This window comes from Periophthalmus magnuspinnatus, chromosome 7, assembly GCF_009829125.3.
Source record: "Periophthalmus magnuspinnatus isolate fPerMag1 chromosome 7, fPerMag1.2.pri, whole genome shotgun sequence".
In the NCBI taxonomy this organism is placed as follows: domain Eukaryota; kingdom Metazoa; phylum Chordata; class Actinopteri; order Gobiiformes; family Gobiidae; genus Periophthalmus; species Periophthalmus magnuspinnatus.
The window spans coordinates 13879991-13899532 of NC_047132.1; the positions used below are offsets into that span (position 1 = coordinate 13879991).

Sequence of the window (19542 nt, forward strand, 5' to 3'; positions counted from 1 at the left end):
ACTACATCCACAAGAGTTGAAGAATGAAAGAATTTAATATTAAAACAAAGAAAAAAACAGTTTGGTTCTGTTCGTGTTTAAAGGATAACACCACACAACTGAACAGTCTCTTCTGCTCATTAAACTCCTGTGGACAGAGTTTGGTTTTTTTTAATAAACATTATTTAAACGGTTAGCTTAGCGTGTTAGCTTAGTGACATATTTAAAAGATTGGACTTATTTATACGTGATGTAAAAACTAGCTCGTCGATCGACCCGAGGCTCATGTTTGGGACAAACCCTGGAATCTGAGACGATCATGTAAACTCTGATATTAAAACATTAAAACAGTGAAATAGTGTGTTTCTTTTGTTTATACCTGTCTCAGTCGGACCCGGAGCCTGGTCCCCTGTGTAGTCTCACCGTGTCTGTGTGGAGTTTGCGTGTTCTGCCTGTGTTCTTCCCGTTTGCTCTGCACTAAAGACATGAACAACAGGCTTTGAAAATCACTGGAATTTTCCTAGTTTAATACATTTTTAAAAAGACCTTTTCTCCAAGAAACTAGTCACTCCTCCAATGCAATCAGCGTGTACCCCCCCTTGCTTTCTGTGCTAAGCCACTCCCTCTTCAGAGCACTATCAACACAATCAGCATGCGTCCCACTAATGAAACTACTGCATATTAGTGGGATGCACTTATATGCAGTTGCAAACACGTTTGTCAAGTAGCAACTTGACAAATTTGATGTGAAGTATAGTAGAGTTTTGTATCATGGTTTTATATACAGCATTTATGGAGAATGATTGTGGGGGAGCATGGGTGACACAGGCTTGTGGGCAGAGCTTTGTGGGTGGAGCCTCGTACTGTTGGAGGGTTCCATACCAGTGTTTGAATAGAACACACATTTACAGAGGACGGTTTATTAAAGTGGCACAGAACATTTTCACAGAACGTTTAGAACAGGACTCTGAATGAGAGGTTTCACGGCTGACCCCTGGAGCTGCCCTTTGACCCCTGACCCTGATGTGAAAGGTCACTTCCACTGTTTCTTTTCGTAGTCCCATTTGGCAGAGAATCCCTCCACAGGATTCACCCTCATGTCCAACATCCTCTGCACCTGCTTCTGCTGCCACTCAGGGTCAAAGGTGCGAGGGGCGGGAGGGTACACTGCACAGAGAGAAGAACACCTTTAAAACAGGGAGGGTACAGTGTAGAGAAGAACACACTTAAACAAGAGGGTACACTGCACAGGGGCCATGTCCTAATTCTACGGTTGCACATTTCGAAGTACCTGACCGACATCCATGTAACCTCTGCCGGCCACAAAGGTCATGCCGAAATGGGACAGGCCTATGCCACGGAGCGTACGTACTGACTGAGCTAAAAGGTGTCAAATGGACACTGAAATAATTAGTTTTATTAAGTTGAGTCAAGTGTGCAACCGTCGAATTGGGACAGGGACCACATTTAAACAGGAGGGGTCAAAGGTGAGGGGCGTGATGGTAACTGCACAGAGAGAACACATTTTCACAGGTCTCCATCTGTTTTGACCCATGTCTGTTTCACTTTTCAAACTTTCTTTTGGTTAAATCAGTGATTCTGTCTCAGAGGTGATGGATTAACAAAAATACACAAAAACAAAGGCGAGATAATAATCCCACCCGAAAAGTGACAGTGCAACTTTGACCCTCCTCTGATCCATGTAAACCTGTCCTCCCATTAGAAAAACAAAACTTCATATCTCATGATGCTTTGCTGTACAACACAGTGTGTTTAAAAGGTTTTAAATGTTTTCATTTAAAGTGGGACTGACCATAGACTCTCAAATAGTTTAAACCAGAACTAAACCGGGACTAAATCAAGACCAAACCCTGAGGTGGGACTGACCGTAGACTCTCTGCCACCACACAACGAGTCCTGTGAACCCAAGGAAGATGAAGACCCCTCCCAGAACAGTCTTCCACTCAGCTGAAGGACGTTTCATCTCTGCATATGTCTGATTGAATGACAGGCGGTACACTGGAGAGAGGGGGGGAGGAGGTATATTTAATTACTTTGTTTGGCAGTAAAAATTATTATGTGCAATATAATTATAATGTGTCAAAGTCCAGAGCCAGCACCAGAGTGGCACACTCTGGTGCTGGCGAGGGAATCTCACCCTTTTTTTGGTTCAGTCTGTTGGTTGGATATTGTCACATATTTGGACACCTTTCTAGTGCCCTCTGTGCCTCTACTTCAAACTTCTTCCACAGATTGGTGTTGATACATAGGCACTCAGCCGCTGTACCATTCATGAAGCTTCAAATACTTTTAGTCTGTACCATTTGGGCCACTTCAGCAGAGACCTGAGGACCGCGTTTGGGCCCTGGGCCATAACTTGAAAAGCCCAGCCTACCTACAACCTGTAGCTGCAGTTCAAAGTACATGCCAGCAATTGGCCACCCCACCAGTCTTGGTCCTAGTCCTAGTCTTAAGAGTATGTCTGGTGGCTCTCGCGTGCACTCTTCTCCTTGTTAGTGCTAGTCCTGATCTCAGGAGTATCTTTTGTGGCTCTCACGTGCAATCTTTTCCTCGTTGCTCAGCTGTTTCCAGGAGCCCTTCTCCTTCTCCTTTAGACTCTTGTCTCCAGCACTCAGCTCGTCTCGGAAGGGACGATCAGGCAGAGGAACGTCTCTCCTGTCCCAGTACATGGGTCTAGACATGTCCACGGCCGGGGACACATCTGGAGCTGAGGAGACAAAATGATGGACATAAGACACATCTGGAGCTGAGGAGAGACAGAGAGAGAGCGAGAGAGAGACAGAGAGAGACAGAGAGAGAGAGAGAGAGAGATCTGTTTTTAGGGTGTCCTGTGAGTGAGACGGTGGACAGTCTGTGTGGTCAGGGTGTCCTGTGATTGGGACGCTGGCGCAGATGTTTAGTAGACTAAATGTTTAGTCTTAAGCTGTTTTTTGTGATAACATTTTAATACAACTTTTGACACACTACTTTCAGTGCCTCATTTATGGCTCCAAACTGATTCCTGCATCAGCCATGGTGTTTTTGTGACATACTGTGCAGAGCTAATACAGAGACAACGCTCATAAACCAGATGCCCTGGACCAGGTTAGAGCTGACGTTTCCATTTGTTTATGAAGTCACTCCTCTACAGGCAACTCTACAGTGCCCCCTGCTGTCCTGATGTCTCCTGAGCTGCTTCAGTCCTCAGAGCCTCTAGAGCAGGAGTCACCAACATGGTGCCCCCCGGAAAATTTTATTATGTTGCTCGTTTTATCACCCTTGCATGTATAGATTTAAAAATGACAATATCTTAAAAATATGTTCATTATACGTGAAGTTAAGATAAGTTAAGTTGAACTCTGACCTACTCAGTTCAAAGGTTTATTGTGCGCGTGACAAAACCAGTGCTCTGCTCGCGAGCGCTGTGAAGATGCGCTGAATGGGGGGGGGGGACGTGTGTACACGTCTTCGTGCTCACCGTGGCCGTGACTCGCCGGTCTCGCGCTGCTCGTGCACACAGCGGGGGTTACGCGCCTGGCCAAGAGGCCGCTCACGCGCCCGGACACCAGACGGAGCATCTGGAAAGGACAAAAGTAAAGATCAAAGTTTATTTTTGCCATGATAAAGAGAATGAATGTGGATCCAGGACTGGACTCTAACCGCCTCTGAAAATGAAGACTCCAGAGGGACGGGACTTTAAAAAGGTGTAAAAGATGAAGTCAGAAAGAGCTCAGGCTTTTATCAATAAAGAGAATTAACCTTTTTAAACTTAAACCATAATCTTTATATATGAAACAACACACTACTCTTTCATTTCAATTAGATTTAGTTTGAATAACTGAAAAATAAGTTATTAATGTTTGAAATTTGTTGTGCAGAAGTTTTTGGGTTGTTTTTTTTTTGAGTTAGCAGAGTTAGCCTGGAGCTAACATGAGCCCTGTAGTGACTCTGTGTTAATTATAAAATCTGTCCTACTTTAATCCTCGGGGCAGAGAGGCAAGTCTGGAGGCTTCTGTTTAGTTTAGTTCAGTCTGTTGAGCTGCACAGCTACGTGTCTCTGTGATAAAACTCAAACTCTGATTAAAGTGAATTTTGCACCTGCGCCATTTTAGAGCGCGGGAAAGGTCCGACACGTCATCACAAGAGTCACGATAAAACTCATCAAATCTGTATTTATGAAGAACAAAGTAATCAGATGAAATATTAAATAATAAAATATAAATGTGAAATCATCTCAAATCACAATCACTGTTCATGACGTCATTGTGATGATCTGTTCATGAGCCACGAGCGTGTCAAGTCAATATTTTATTTGATTTATTTTAATTTAGTCACATTTTTAAATTGTGCATGTCTCTTATCTCTCCTTATCATCTCTCTTTTTCACCAGGGGGTGCCACAGTAAACGAATCAGCTAATTTGTTTTGTTATTCCAGATGCCCTTCCTTTTTAAACCAGCTCATTGTGAATAGAAACAAAGTGTCTGGCCCAGCAGCACAACGGCAGCGTTTTTCAGGTGAGACTGAAGTTTATACATTTAAATTTAAACCAGAAATCTGGCTCACATCCAAATGAAACAAAAATATAAAGTGTTTTAATCTTTGAGTCAGATTCACTTTGTCTTTGATGAAGAGGCTCACATCTGGAGAGTCTCCTGCGGATTCAGGTCATGGCAACTGTAAACTCACAATTTCCCAATAATCGCAACACTCATATGTGACGTATGTGGGCTCAGAGTCTGTGAGGAGTTTAAACCTGTAATCCTCTGTCTGCTCCACTCACCTTTAAATCTGATCACACTGGGAGGGCATCTGACACTCAGGACACACACATCTGATTACCCACAGTGACCAGGGCTCCACTCTAATATCATAAATTTGACTTTAAATCTCAAAGTCTGCAGTTATTCAGGCAATAGAATAAAACAGTATTTTGTGTTTTTATTAAAAATGAAAAACTGTAGTTTGGACTTTTGGACTTTTACATTTTTTTACTTTTACAAGCACGTTCTGCATCAATGAGACTGTTGGATTTATTTACCAGCTCAGATTTCAAGGACCCGTTTATAATGTTTTGATTTTAAATTCTATCCATGTGACCTTTCTGTGGCCCCAAACGTTGTTTGCATCAAATAAAACTTTTACTGATCATAATTATAAAGCTGATTTATTCTTAAACAAAAACAATGACGTCATTTATTTATGTTGTAATTTGGTTTCTTGGTTCAAGACAATTATTCAATCAGAAAGCAGAATGGGCCTCACATGACTCTGTCATTTGGGTTGGCAGAAATCCAGTTGTTTTAAACCTAAAATGCCTCTCTCTGATTGGTCACTCCCAAAACCCTAGCACCTGCAGCCAGTCAGGACTCAGTGAAGCCTGTCCATAAAGTGAGACTGAGACACTCCTGTATGTGTCTGGCCATGTCCTAATTCAACAGCTGCAGACTTCGAAGTACTGTTCGAAGTACCTGGCCGACGAAGGGTACTCTTCTCTATCTAGCCTCCATTGACTGCAAAGGCCATGCCAAAATGGGACAGAGCGTACCTCAGCCGTTGTCTGTGCGTTTAGGTTATGTAGCATATGTTACGTTGCCTAGCAACTGTGACAGCTGCTGACTAATGAGCTATACATGTAAAATGGACACCGATATAATTACAGTTTTATTTTTAATTCTTTATTATTTCATTGAAGAGTCAACGTGTCGTTGTTGCAGCCATTTATTTCTGTTTAGATTTAATGAAGTAAGGAATTAATCTTTCCGTTTGAATATCAATAGGCAAATATAACATTCTAGGTCAGGGGTGTCAAACTCAAATTCACAGAGGGCCAAAATTAAAAACTGGGACTAAGCTGCAGGCTAAACTACATATTTATTGAAACATTTTTAACAACATCACATGTTTTTCAGAAGGAGTAGATTAAATTTAAGTGAGGCGACAGGTAGCAGATGCTAATGAGTGTCAACAGAAGTGGTGGAGGCCGGCGCCAATGTATTTACAAAGCATTCTGGGATTCGTAGTATTAGCAGTGAATGCGCTATACTGGCGTGGTGGCTGGAGGGCCAGCTCTAATACATATTTGATATGATCTTGCGGGCCAAATATAATTGTTATAAATATAATATAATATAATATAATATAATATAATATAATATTATATTATATTATATTATATTATATTATATTATATTATATTATATTATATTATATTATATTATATTATATTATATTATATTATATTATATTATATTATATTATATTATATTATATTATATATATATAATATATGTGTGTGTTATAATTATAATTGAGAGCCAAATTTGGCCCGCCAGCCTGATTCTGACATGTCTGTTCTAGGTTATTTCTTCCCAGTTGTAGCTAGTACACTACCTAGCCCAAAAAAAAAGTCACCACCTGGATTTAACTAAGCAAATAGGTACAAGCCTCTTCCAGTTGGTCCGGTCTAGGTTCTTGGTCAGTCTGTGCTCAAAGAATGAGGTCAGCTGACACCTGAATATACCGAATGACCAGGTTACTCCATCAATGGATTTTTTCTTCCCTGATGGCACGGGCATATTCCAAGATGACAATGCCAGGATTCATCGGGCTCAAATTGTGGTTCAGGAGCATGAGACATCATTTTCACACATGGATTGTCCACCACAGAGTCCAGACCTTAACCCCATTGAGAATCTTTGGGATGTGCTGGAGAAGCTTTGTGCAGAGGTCAGACTCTAACATCATCAATGCAACATCTTGGTGAAATATTAATGCAACACTGGATGGAAATAAATCTTGTGACATTGCAGAAGGTTATTGAAACAATGCCACAGCAAATGTGTGACGTAATCAAAACTAAAGGCGGTACGACGAAATATTAGTGTGTGTGACATTTTTTTTTTTGGTAGTGACTTTTTTTTGGCCAGGTAGTGTATTACATAACTTTAAGAAAATATACCTTGTTTCTCCGAGAAGGCAGAATGCACATGCAGTGCATGATGGGTATAGCATTGCGCAAAGTCTTCTCGAATGCACGCTTTGTTCACGGCCGATCTCCATGGAAATGCAGGGCATATTTGTCTGCTGCATTCCTGGGGTGCATGAAATGGGACAGGTCGCACCAGGAGTTACATAAGTACCCTTCAAATGCAGCCGACGAAATGTGCAGCCATTGGAATTGGGACACAGGCTCTGGACACACAGGTCAAGGCTCTGGACACACAGGCCAAGGCTCTGGACACACAGGCCAAGGCTTTGGACACACAGGCCAAGGTTTTGGACACAGGTCAAGGCTCTGGACACACAGGCCAAGGCTTTGGACACACAGGCCAAGGCTCTGGACACACAGGCCAAGGCTTTGGACACAGGCCAAGGCTCTGGACACACAGGTCAAGGCTCTGGACACACAGGCCAAGGCTTTGGACACACAGGCCAAGGCTCTGGACACACAGGCCAAGGCTTTGGACACAGGTCAAGGCTCTGGACTCACAGGTCAAGGCTCTGGACACACAAGTCAAGGCTCTGGACACACAGGCCAAGGCTTTGGACACACAGGTCAAGGCTCTGGACACACAGGCCAAGGCTCTGGACACACAAGTCAAGGCTCTGGACACACAGGCCAAGGCTTTGGACACACAGGCCAAGGCTCTGGACACACAGGCCAAGGCTTTGGACACAGGTCAAGGCTTTGGACACAGGCCAAGGCTCTGGACACACAGGCCAAGGCTCTGGACACACAGGTCAAGGCTCTGGACACATAGGCCAAGGCTTTGGACACAGGTCAAGGCTCTGGACTCACAGGTCAAGGCTCTGGACACACAGGTCAAGGCTCTGGACACACAGGCCAAGGCTTTGGACACAGGTCAAGGCTTTGGACACAGGTCAAGGCTCTGGACACACAGGTCAAGGCTCTGGACACACAGGTCAAGGCTCTGGACACAGGTCAAGGCTTTGGACACAGGTCAAGGCTCTGGACACACAGGTCAAGGCTCTGGACACACAGGTCAAGGCTCTGGACACACAGGTCAAGGCTTTGGACACAGGTCAAGGCTCTGGACACACAGGTCAAGGCTCTGGACACAGGTCAAGGCTCTGGACACACAGGTCAAGGCTCTGGACACACAGGTCAAGGCTTTGGACACAGGTCAAGGCTCTGGACACACAGGTCAAGGCTCTGGACACACAGGTCAAGGCTTTGGACACAGGTCAAGGCTCTGGACACAGGGTCAGTATTTTTGTATTTTTCTAGCAGCATACTTTTACTCCACTTTTACTACGCATGTTCAAATGACCTCCTCAAAAAACGACCTGGAGTTGTGTTTTGTTTCAGTTACACGTGTCCATGTTCTTTTACCTTTAGTTCAGCAGAGATTAGCAATTCCAGGATTAAAATGATCCAAGTGATTCTAGTGAAGGTGTTTGGAGTTTAAAAACACAGTGGAGCACTGTATTACCACATGACATCACAAAGTGGAAAAGAGTGTTTTCTTTTCGAGAGAACTCAGTGAATTAATTTAAATTTTATTTTCATAAATATGTAAACAAATAAATATTCTCTGTTCTCTTGTTGTTATGTCCACTTCGTTGAGTGGCTTCCAATGTTTTATCCAATTATATTTCAGCTGCTTGTGTTGTCAGGCAAATTACATTTTCCTGGGACCTTCAGAATAAACAGAGCAGACCCCGTCCACTGCAAGACACAGACACAGTCAGTTTCTGTAGCCAATCAGATCTCGATTCTGTATTTCAGGGCCAGCTAGAAGGTCCTATGCAAACTGGACATGTACGTGTCCTGTGATTGGATGCACATACGCACTGCTATAGCCTGGAAGGCAGCAGTTTGCAGAATGTCAAACTAAACCCTGAGATCCAACAGCTATTGCTGTATTTTTAACTCTGGCTGAAGGAGGAGAAGAGATTGATCTGGTTGCAGATATACTTTCCACGCCATTTTCAAGACGGACCATTCACGAAAACCTGGATATTATGAGAAGAGGTCGGCCATCCCCTGCGCTAGCTAACCTGTCCCAGCAAGGAAAAGGGTTTGTCTGTCATTTCCAGACAAACAACTATGAATGGTACCCGTGGATCACAGCTTCTGAGAAAAAATTGCAAATTGTTCTGTTGTTGTACGGTTGGACACTTACAAGCTACAGTGCATTTAAAAACGTTCAGATACACTCAGATGGACCTGCAGGTCAGCCCGCAGGCAAGCAGGGAGACGGAGCTCCACAATGAAAAAGTGAACGAACTTTAGTGCAGTTCTGAGGTGATTTCAATGTGCCATGTTATTATTAACATTATAAACGCAGTCTCAGCTGCAGCACATTTTCAGTTATTTGCTGTTGTATAGCCTATTGTCAAAAAATTCAAACGATCTGTTTACTTTATTTTCAGAGAATAGTTTGTTTTGTTGTCGTCTGGTTGGGGTCTTATATGAAACGAAGACGTTGCACAGTTTATTGGATAGACTTGTTTAAGCTCACATAGTGTAATCTTGGTGGCATTTTGTTTGGCATCTTTAAATCACATTTTTATGTTAAATTTTTGACGGTATCTGTGAACTTAGTTTTCCACTCTTAATTGTGAATGAAATGCTGCTTATTGGTTTTGAATGCTCCTGAAATTAAGTGTTGCTTGACTAGCCTATATTGAGGTGATTTTGTAATGTCTTAGTGGAACATCACTGAAGGCCCAAGGGTGAAATGCACGGCCCACCACTGGAACAATAAGTTGCTTACATTGTGCAGAGCTGTGCAGCTGAAACAGGCATCTGACACATCTCACAGGTGCAAATATAAAACATTTCCGTGTCCTGCAGTCTGTCCTGTTTTATTGTAATCCCATGATCCCTCATGTTTATCACAGCTTCAGTCTGAAGTGTAAAGTTTAAAGATGGTGGCGTCTGGCCCAGGTTCAAGTCTGAGTCCTGTTTGACCTCAGACGAGTCACAGCAACGAGTCCCACAGCAGTGAGTCCCAAAGAGCCTTCAAATCTCAAAAAGATTCATCAGAATCATTTCCGATTCACCAGGAAGTGTTTATGTCTCACTTTGACTTTAAAAGCTTTTATTGTCTCATATTGAAACTGACCACACTCTGAACAAACCACATCTCAAAATATCTCAAACAAATGACAACACAGAAGAAATGACAACAAATACGCCTTCAGCTGTTTGAAACCATCCTCCATTTTGTCCTGTTCTGACCCAGAGCCTCAGACTCTAACCCAGTTACACCTCTGCTGGTGTCATGACTGAAGTCTGCTTCTGCACGTACTCTCCCTCTCTCGCTCTCTCCTTCTCTCCTCTCTGCTCCTCCTACTCTTTTTCATCTCTGCAAATTTAACCCTGAAATCGTTTAACCCTAAAATAAAAGACTTACTGCGTTGGTGCAGATGGTGTAACAAGCAGCAGAACAATCAAACTGGAGCCGAATTCGAGGAGTTGGTTCTGCAAAAATGGAGTCGACAGAGGGAGAGAGAAAGAGAGAGAGTGGGCGGGAAAAAGAGTGAGAGAGAGAGGGAGAGGAGGGAGAGGGAGAGAGGAGGAGGGAGAGGGAGAGAGGAGGAGGGAGAGAGCGAGAGGGAGAGAAAATGAGGTAGGAAGAGAGGAGCGAGCAGGTGGTGGGCAGGACAGTAACAGAGAGGGAGAAGGAGAGAAAGCAGGAAAGGAGAGAGAGTGATAGTTGAGATAGAGAGAGAGATAGTTGAGATAGAGAGAGAGAGATGAGGAGTGTGTGTGAGAGAGGAAATGAACCCTCCAAACATGTAAACAGCAGTGACCTCGTGCGTCCTGTTGGTCTGTTGTGAGACTCACTGCTTCATAAAGAGCTTTTTATTTTTTGCCAGATTAAACTGGACAGAGATTCGGACTTGTTTTTCCTCGTTTCCTCGTTTTATGTGTTCAGCCTCCAGAGCCCAGGAGAGCGCAGGGTTAAACCAGGACAAGCTGCAGTACACAAGTCCTGCAGCAGGGGGCGCCACCGAACAGGCCACACAAGGAAGTGTTCAGATCAGACGTCAGAGCATAGTATGCGTTTGGACTCAGAGTTGAGCTCAGGTCACTGAGACTTAAGGTCAGAGACTCGGACACAAACATCTGAGGTCACACAGAGACTTGAAGTCAGACTGAGACTCGGGACACAAACATCTTTTATAAATAAAAACATCTGACCCTGGAGTTTAGAGCTGTGCAAACATCTGAAACTTCAGATGCCCTATGTGTGTGTGTCAGATGCCCTCCCTGTGAGTGTCAGATGCCCTCCCTGTGTGTGTGTCAGATGCCCTCCCTGTGTGTCAGATGCCCTCCCTGTGTGTGTGTCAGATGCCCTCCCTGTGTGTGTGTCAGATGCCCTCCCTGTGTGTGTGTCAGATGCCCTCCCTGTGTGTGTCAGATGCCCTCCCTGTGTGTGTGTCAGATGCCCTGCCTGTGTGTCAGATGCCCTACCTGTGTGTGTCAGATGCCCTCCCTGTGTGTGTGTCAGATGCCCTCCCTGTGTGTGTCAGATGCCCTCCCTGTGTGTGTGTCAGATGCCCTCCCTGTGTGTCAGATGCCCTCCCTGTGTGTCAGATGCCCTCCCTGTGTGTGTGTCAGATGCCCTCCCTGTGTGTGTGTCAGATGCCCTCCCTGTGTGTGTGTCAGATGCCCTCCCTGTGTGTGTCAGATGCCCTCCCTGTGTGTGTGTCAGATGCCCTGCCTGTGTGTCAGATGCCCTCCCTGTGTGTGTGTCAGATGCCCTCCCTGTGTGTCAGATGCCCTCCCTGTGTGTGTGTCAGATGCCCTCCCTGTGTGTCAGATGCCCTCCCTGTGTGTCAGATGCCCTACCTGTGTGTGTCAGATGCCCTCCCTGTGTGTGTGTCAGATGCCCTCCCTGTGTGTGTCAGATGCCCTCCCTGTGTGTGTCAGATGCCCTCCCTGTGTGTGTGTCAGATGCCCTCCCTGTGTGTCAGATGCCCTCCCTGTGTGTGTGTCAGATGCCCTCCCTGTGTGTGTGTCAGATGCCCTCCCTGTGTGTGTGTCAGATGCCCTCCCTGTGTGTGTGTCAGATGCCCTCCCTGTGTGTGTGTCAGATGCCCTCCCTGTGTGTGTGTCAGATGCCCTCCCTGTGTGTGTGTCAGATGCCCTCCCTGTGTGTGTGTCAGATGCCCTCCCTGTGTGTCAGATGCCCTCCCTGTGTGTGTGTCAGATGCCCTCCCTGTGTGTCAGATGCCCTCCCTGTGTGTCAGATGCCCTACCTGTGTGTGTCAGATGCCCTCCCTGTGTGTGTGTCAGATGCCCTCCCTGTGTGTGTCAGATGCCCTCCCTGTGTGTGTGTCAGATGCCCTCCCTGTGTGTCAGATGCCCTCCCTGTGTGTCAGATGCCCTCCCTGTGTGTGTGTCAGATGCCCTCCCTGTGTGTGTGTCAGATGCCCTCCCTGTGTGTGTGTCAGATGCCCTCCCTGTGTGTGTGTCAGATGCCCTCCCTGTGTGTGTCAGATGCCCTCCCTGTGTGTGTGTCAGATGCCCTCCCTGTGTGTCAGATGCCCTCCCTGTGTCTCTGTGGGGTCCATGTTCTGACATGTGGGATTCTTGTCTGAGTTTAAAATTCAGATTCAGTCTCAGATGTGAATGAAACACGTTTATTCCACAATCACAAAGTTTGTTTGTAGATTTGAGTTTGAGTTTGAGCAGATGCTGTTGGTTCATATCTAAAGGGTTCACTGGGTCACTGTGATGTTGTCCTGATGTGTGCGTGTGTATGTATATGTGTGTATGTGACTGTGTGTGTGTTTTTGTGTACATGTGCGCTCCTGTGCTCAAGTGGATCAGATACATAAACAGGAGAGTTGATGCACGAGGACATGAAGCTGTAGTGCGAGTAGGAGGTGCTGGTGTGCAGTAGTGTCGCTCTGGTGTGAGACGCACGTGACAGGTTAGGTTTTATATATATATATATATATATATAAATATATATATATATATATATATATATATATATATAGATATATATAGATATATAGATAGATATAAAGCATGGTTATGTAAGGCTCATTGTACAAATTGTTTTCCAAATGCTTTAATTAAACTAATAGTTGACCATGAGTGGCCCCCGGGCAGTAGTTTGCCCATGTCTGGGGTAGACTCATTAACTTCATTGTATTTAGACGTCATAATCATGGTGTTTGTCAGACATCAAAATCGCTTTCAAAATAATATAAAAATAACATCAAGATAACACCAAACTAATATAAAAATAACGACGTTAAATAAACTGTTTTTTAAGTGTAATATAAAGAGCAGTTCCCGGGGGTTTGCTGCAGGGGTTTAGTTACACCTCATGTCCACTAGATGTCAGCAGCACACGGCTTTTGGAGAATCTTCAAACTTCACCTGAAGAAGATCTGTGGAAAAGTGAATTGACGTGAATTATACCAATGTAGATTTATTTACTTCAGAAATATCGTATCATTTAATTTGATGATTCTGGGTTGATAAATCGGCAGAGAGATTTTATCAAAGTATTTTTGACATCTGCAGCTCTGCTCCTCTGACTGTTCTCCTCTGGTTTGACCCACTGCCCTGGTTCAGTCTCGTGCAGTTAGTGTTCGAGTTTGTGTGTGTGAATATGAGCATGCACGTGGGCAAGTGCATGTGAGCGTGCACGTCTTTTGAACCCCAAAAGCTTTATGCTAAAACTGGGACACTGCTCATTAATCTGAACTCCGTCCTCCCTCTCCCTCCACCTCCCTCCCTCCATCTCTGCAGAATCATGCCATAATTCTGATGTTTTTATCCACTGTTCTTTTAGTCCCTCTGATCCTCGCTCTTCCCTCTTTCTGTATCCCTCTCTCCATCTCCCTCCCCCTCCCTCTCTTCTTCCTCTCCTCTTTCATTGCAGAATCGTGCCATAATTCTGAGGCTTTGTGCTGTATTTAGGCTCTCTTTTAGTCCCTCTGATCCCTCTCTTTCTCTCTCTCCTCTCTTTTTTGCATCCCCCTTTCTCTCACATGAGAATTCTTGACTCTGTTTTTCTGTCACTGACCTGGATAAAACGCCTCATCAGCGCACACTCTGTCTTTCTCTCTCTCACCCCTCTGTCTATATCCCCCACTTTCTACCCCTTTCCTCCCTCGTTCTTGTCCTTCATGTGTGGGTTTGCTCTCTCTCCTCTATCTCCGTCCCTCTCTTTCATCCTTTGTTCCTGTACTTCATGTGTGGGTTTTTTCCTCTTTCTTTCCTCTCTCTCCACCGTCTCTGTCCCCTGCTTTCTCTATTTCCTCCCTCTTCATCCCTCATTCCTTCATGTGTGGGTATGCTCTCTCTAATCTTTCTTTCCTCCCTCTTCATCCCTCATTCCTTCATATGTTTGTTGGTTGTCCTGAGTCACTGTCAAAAAAATAACTCCACACTCAGATTCCGATTCTCAAACTTGTATTGAGACGTTTGGGAATCGAACCCGATCGAATCGAACTCCGATCATCAAACTTGTTTTCTTTTTATCACAAAAACACAAGGCTCCTCTTCCACCTACTCCTACAGACCTCGTTCTTTAACCAAAATGGCCACTGTTATTCTCTGTGATGAAGCCGCGACATTTGAATCTCCAAACCTGAAGAGAAATTTACACTTCTGCTTGTTTGTGTTCTGACCCCTGATCCCAGACTTTTTAAAGGGACGAGGCTAAAATAATAATCCCAGACTTCTTAAAGGGTTCCGTTCTGAGTGAGAGAGGAGTGAGATTAAAATGGTTCAGAGTGAGAGAGAAGTGAGATTAAAACAGTTCAGAGTGAGAGAGGAGTGAGATTAAAACAGTTCAAAGTGAGAGAGGAGTGAGATTAAAACAGTTCAAAGTGAGAGAGGAGTGAGATTAAAACGGTTCAGAATGAGAGAGGACTGAGATTAAAATGGTTCAGAATGAGAGAGGAGTAAGATTAAAACAGTTCAAAGTGAGAGAGGAGTGAGATTAAAACAGTTCAAAGTGAGAGAGGAGTGAGATTAAAACGGTTCAGAATGAGAGAGGACTGAGATTAAAATGGTTCAGAATGAGAGAGGAGTAAGATTAAAACAGTTCAAAGTGAGAGAGGAGTGAGATTAAAATGGTTCATAGTGAGAGGAGTGAAATTAAAATGATTCAGAATGAGAGAGGAGTGAGATTAAAACAGTTCAAAGTGAGAGAGGAGTGAGATTAAAATGGTTCATAGTGAGAGGAGTGAAATTAAAATGATTCAGAATGAGAGAGGAGTGAGATTAAAACAGTTCAAAGTGAGAGAGGAGTGAGATTAAAATGGTTCAGAATGAGAGAGGAGTCAGATTAAAATGGTTCATGGTGAGAGAGCAGTGAGATTAAAGCAGTTCAGAGTGAGAGGAGTGAAATTAAAACGGTTCAGAGTGAGAGAGGAGTGAGATTAAAACAGTTCAAAGTGAGAGAGGAGTGAGATTAAAATGGTTCACAGTGAGAGAGTGAGATTAAAACAGTTCAGAGTGAGAGGAGTGAAATTAAAACAGTTCAGAGTGAGAGGAGTGAAATTAAAACAGTTCAGAGTGAGAGAGGAGTGAGATTAAAACAGTTCACAGTGAGAGAGGAGTGAGATTAAAACAGTTCACAGTGAGAGAGGAGTGAGATTAAACAGTTCAAAGTGAGAGAGGAGTGAGATTAAAACAGTTCAAAGTGAGAGTAGTGAGATTAAAATGGTTCAGAATGAGAGGAGTGAGATTAAAACAGTTCACAGTGAGAGAGGGGGGAGTTTATTCTTTGGAATGACCATTTCACTACAAGAATAATAATTAAAAACAGCTTTTTGTCGGTTCAGATTTATAAAATACATCAAAATTAGAAAAGAAAATTCAGTTTTAAAAAATTGGGTCAGTTATGTTAATCACTCAGAATCACTGCTGCATTTTCTTAAATCTTCAGATCGATGCTGACCCCATCTGTGGTACGCTCTGACCTGAAGCGACCTTTAACATCTGACCCCTAAATACCCGATGAACCCTGACCCCTGCACACACCACCCCCTGCACTTCACACTCTCATTTATATATTCAGATAAGTATAGTAACACAAGCAGGTGGAGAAGAGAGCGGAAAGCGTTAGGGTTCAATCCCCGCTCAGATCAGTGGACTGCCACTGTGTCCTTGAGCAACACACTCCTCACACTCAGAAAGGCCTCATGTCCCACAGTGCGCCCCGGGACAGCTGTGGCTTCAGAGTCCCTCTCCCTCCTCTCCTTTATAAACACTGGTGTCATTATTTATCACAGGTTTTTCTCTCATAGGTCACATTTAAACTCTTAAGCTCCGCCCCCTTAGCATGATTAAAACTGGACTCTGTCTGTTAAATTATTTTAAACTAAATATTGTCTTTTTAATATAAGAATGTCCTCAACATGTTACCCTGTCTGTCCCTGCATCGTTCTGCCTGCTCCTGTGTCCTCCTTCCTGCTCCTGTCTGCTCCTGTCTGCTCCTTCCTGCTCCTGTCTGCTCCTGCCTGCTCCTGTCTGCTCCTGTGTCCTCCTGCCTGCTCCTGTCTGCTCCTGTGTCCTCCTTCCTGCTCCTGCCTGCTCCTGTCTGCTCCTGTGTCCTCCTTCCTGCTCCTGTCTGCTCCTGTCTGCTCCTGTGTCCTCCTTCGTGCTCCTGCCTGCTCCTGTCTGCTCCCGTGTCCTCCTTCCTGCTCCTGTCTGCTCCTGTGTCCTCCTTCCTGCTCCTGTCTGCTCCTGCCTGCTCCTATCTGCTCCTGTGTCCTCCTTCCTGCTCCTGTCTGCTCCTGTGTCCTCCTTCCTGCTCCTGTCTACTCCTGCCTGCTCCTGTCTGCTCCTGTGTCCTCCTTCCTGCTCCTGTCTGCTCCTGTGTCCTCCTTCCTGCTCCTGTCTGCTCCTGTCTGCTCCTGCCTGCTCCTGTCTGCTCCTGTGTCCTCCTTCCTGCTCCTGCCTGCTCCCGTCTGCTCCCATGTCCTCCTTCCTGCTCCTGCCTGCTCCTGTCTGCTCCCGTGTCCTCCTTCCTGCTCCTGTCTGCTCCCGTGTCCTCCTTCCTGCTCCTGCCTGCTCCTGTCTGCTCCAGCCTCCTCCTGTCTGAATGTGATGTTTTAAACTTTTTTCAGACTTTGGTTTTGAGGTTTTGGTTTTTGTAGGAAAGTATTTTAGTGATGTGTTTTACAGACACAGAGAGAGAGAGAGAGAGGGAGGAGAGAGAGGGAGAGGAGGGAGAAGAGGGAGAAGAGAGCAAGAGGGGGAGGGAGGGACGAAGGGAGGGAGGGAGGAAAGACAATGAAAAGGAGAGAGGTAGCCGTGAATGAATGAAAAGGAGACAGAGAGGGAAGGAGGGAAAGGGAGAGAGAAAGAGACAGAATTAGAGAAAGAATGAAAAGAAGGGGAGAGAAACAACCAGAGCGAGAGGATGAACAGAATGTGGAGATTTGTGGTGAGACTCGGCTCCTGTTGTGACTGAACTGAAGTCATGAGATGTTCCACTGAACGAACCAACTACAACACCCTCTGTCTGTCAGATGCCCTCCCTGTGTGTCAGATGCCCTCCCTGTGTGTCAGATGCCCTCCCTGTGTGTCAGATGCCCTCCCTGTGTGCCAGATGCCCTTCCCTGTGTGTTAGAAGCCGCTGAATGTTCTTCTTGAGGGTTCAGTTTCTCGTTTCGATGATCCATAGTGATGACGACTTGGTTGTCCCTCTGGACTAGGTCTAAACCAGATCTAAACCAGGTCTCTAAACCAGGACTAAACCAGAACTGAACCAGAACTGAACCAGGACTAAACAGGACTGAACCACGGCTAAAGTCTTGTCCTGTCATCACTCCAGAGTTTCTGTTCATCTGCCCCGGGGTGAGTGTGGTATGTTCAGCTGTGCGGCTGACCCAGTGCTGTGCCCTGCTTTGAGTGTGTATGTGCACGTGAGTACAGTTGGGGGTGAGTGTGTGTGTTTGTCTCTGTCACATGGCTCATTTAGACAGCTTCCTCATGTGGTGTGTGTGCGTGTATATATATATATATATATATATATATATATATATATATATATATATATATATATATATATATATATATATATATATATATATATATATATATATATATATATATACACACATACACACACACACACACATACACACAATATATATACACACACATATATGTGTGTGTGTTTGGTTCTGATCCTGTTTGACTTTCTGTTTAAGCTGTATTTACTTTAAACTGAACTTTAGACTCACGTTTCACCAACACTGACCCACCCCCTCTATGCACTCACATATCCCCCTGTGTGTCAGATGCCCTCCCCATGTGTCCGATGCCCTCCCCATGTGTCAGATGCCCTCCCCATGTGTCCGATGCCCTCCCCATGTGTCAGATGCCCTCCCCATGTGTCAGATGCCCTCCCCATGTGTCAGATGCCCTCCCCATGTGTCAGACACCTTTTTGTCCACAGTTCTTTCCTGTTGTATGTTTCTCATACAAAGTCTTGTATCAGAGCAGTGTCTTGTTCAGATCAGGTCTGAACTCGTCTCAGTCTAATTTCAGAGCATGAGAGCCTTGTGTCAGAATGTGTGTGTTGTCTTGTTTGTGTGTGTGTGTGTGTGTGCACCTGTTCATGTTTGTGAATGTGTTCATGTCTGTGTGCATGTGTGTGTGCACGTGTCCGTGTGTGTGCATGTGTTCATGTCTGTGTTAATGTGTGTGTTTATGTGTGTGCATGTGCACGTGTGTGTTATCTTGTGTGTGTTTTGTCTTTTGTGTGTTGTTTTATATATGTGTGTGTTGTCGTGTGTGTGGGTGCGCATGTTGTCTTGTGTACGTTGTCTTGTGTGTGAGTGTTGTCGTGTGTGCTATGGTATACTATGGTGTAATAATTTGTGGTACAGTATGGTATGGTGTGGTATGGCATGGTATACTATGGTGTGCTGTGGTATGGTGTGGTATTGTATGGTAATGTGTGGTATGGTGTGGTATGGTGTGGTGTTTTATGATATGGTGTGGTAGAGTGTGAGTCCGTGTTTTCTTTATTTACAGTGTTATTTACAACGTTTTTCACAAATAATTTATAAATAAAATGTAAAAATATTTAGTCCACATATCGACCTGGGCCGAGAATGAACTGCATCTGTTTAAACCTCCAGCCTCGTCTTTAGCGTCTTTGGTCTTTCACGTCTCTGGTCTTTAGCATCTTTAGTGTCTCTGGTTTTTAGCATCTCTGGTCTTTAGCATCTCTCTTTCTTAGCGTCTCGCCTTTAGCATTTTTATCGTCTTTAGCATCAATAGTCTTTAGCGTCTCTTGTCTTTAGCGTATTTAACATCTCCGGTCTGTAGTATCTCTGGTCTTTAGTGTCTTGTCTTCAGCGTTTCTGATCTTTAGCGTCTTTAGCCTGTATGGTCTTTAGCGTATTTAGTGTATCTGGTCTTTAGCGTCTCATCTTTAGTGTCTTTAGCATCTCTGGTCTTTTAGCGTCTTTAGCATCTCATCTTTCGTGTCTCATCTTTCTCGTCTCAACTTTAGCGTCTTATCTTTAGTGTCTTTTGCATGTCTGGTTTTTAGCACCTTCGATCTTTAGTGTCTCCGGTCTTTATTGTCTTTAGCAT

General features: G+C 44.4%; 1 protein-coding gene across 1 annotated transcript; it reads right to left on the reverse strand.

Moving 5' to 3' along the window:
• Positions 1–16: 16 nt before the first annotated feature.
• LOC117373909 (cytochrome c oxidase subunit 4 isoform 2, mitochondrial) lies at positions 17–10481 on the reverse strand. The gene is made up of 5 exons (XM_033970027.2): positions 10364–10481; positions 3458–3557; positions 2537–2707; positions 1867–1998; positions 17–1146 (listed from the first exon to the last, which is right to left on the reverse strand). Exons 2-5 carry the CDS (start codon positions 3555–3557, stop codon positions 1013–1015), a joined length of 537 nt encoding a protein of 178 aa, XP_033825918.1. The 5' UTR covers positions 10364–10481; the 3' UTR covers positions 17–1012.
• Positions 10482–19542: the final 9061 nt, after the last annotated feature.

Coding starts and splice junctions, on each gene's coding strand:
- LOC117373909 (XM_033970027.2), bottom strand. CDS start 3,557: ATGCTCCGTCTGGTGTCCGGGCGCGTGAGCGGCCTCTTGGCCAGGCGC. Junction 2,708..3,457: donor ACCGGCGAGTCACGGCCACG/GTGAGCACGAAG, acceptor TTGTCTCCTCAG/CTCCAGATGTGTCCCCGGCC. Junction 1,147..1,866: donor GTGGTGGCAGAGAGTCTACG/GTCAGTCCCACC, acceptor CTCTCTGTGCAG/TGTACCCTCCCGCCCCTCGC.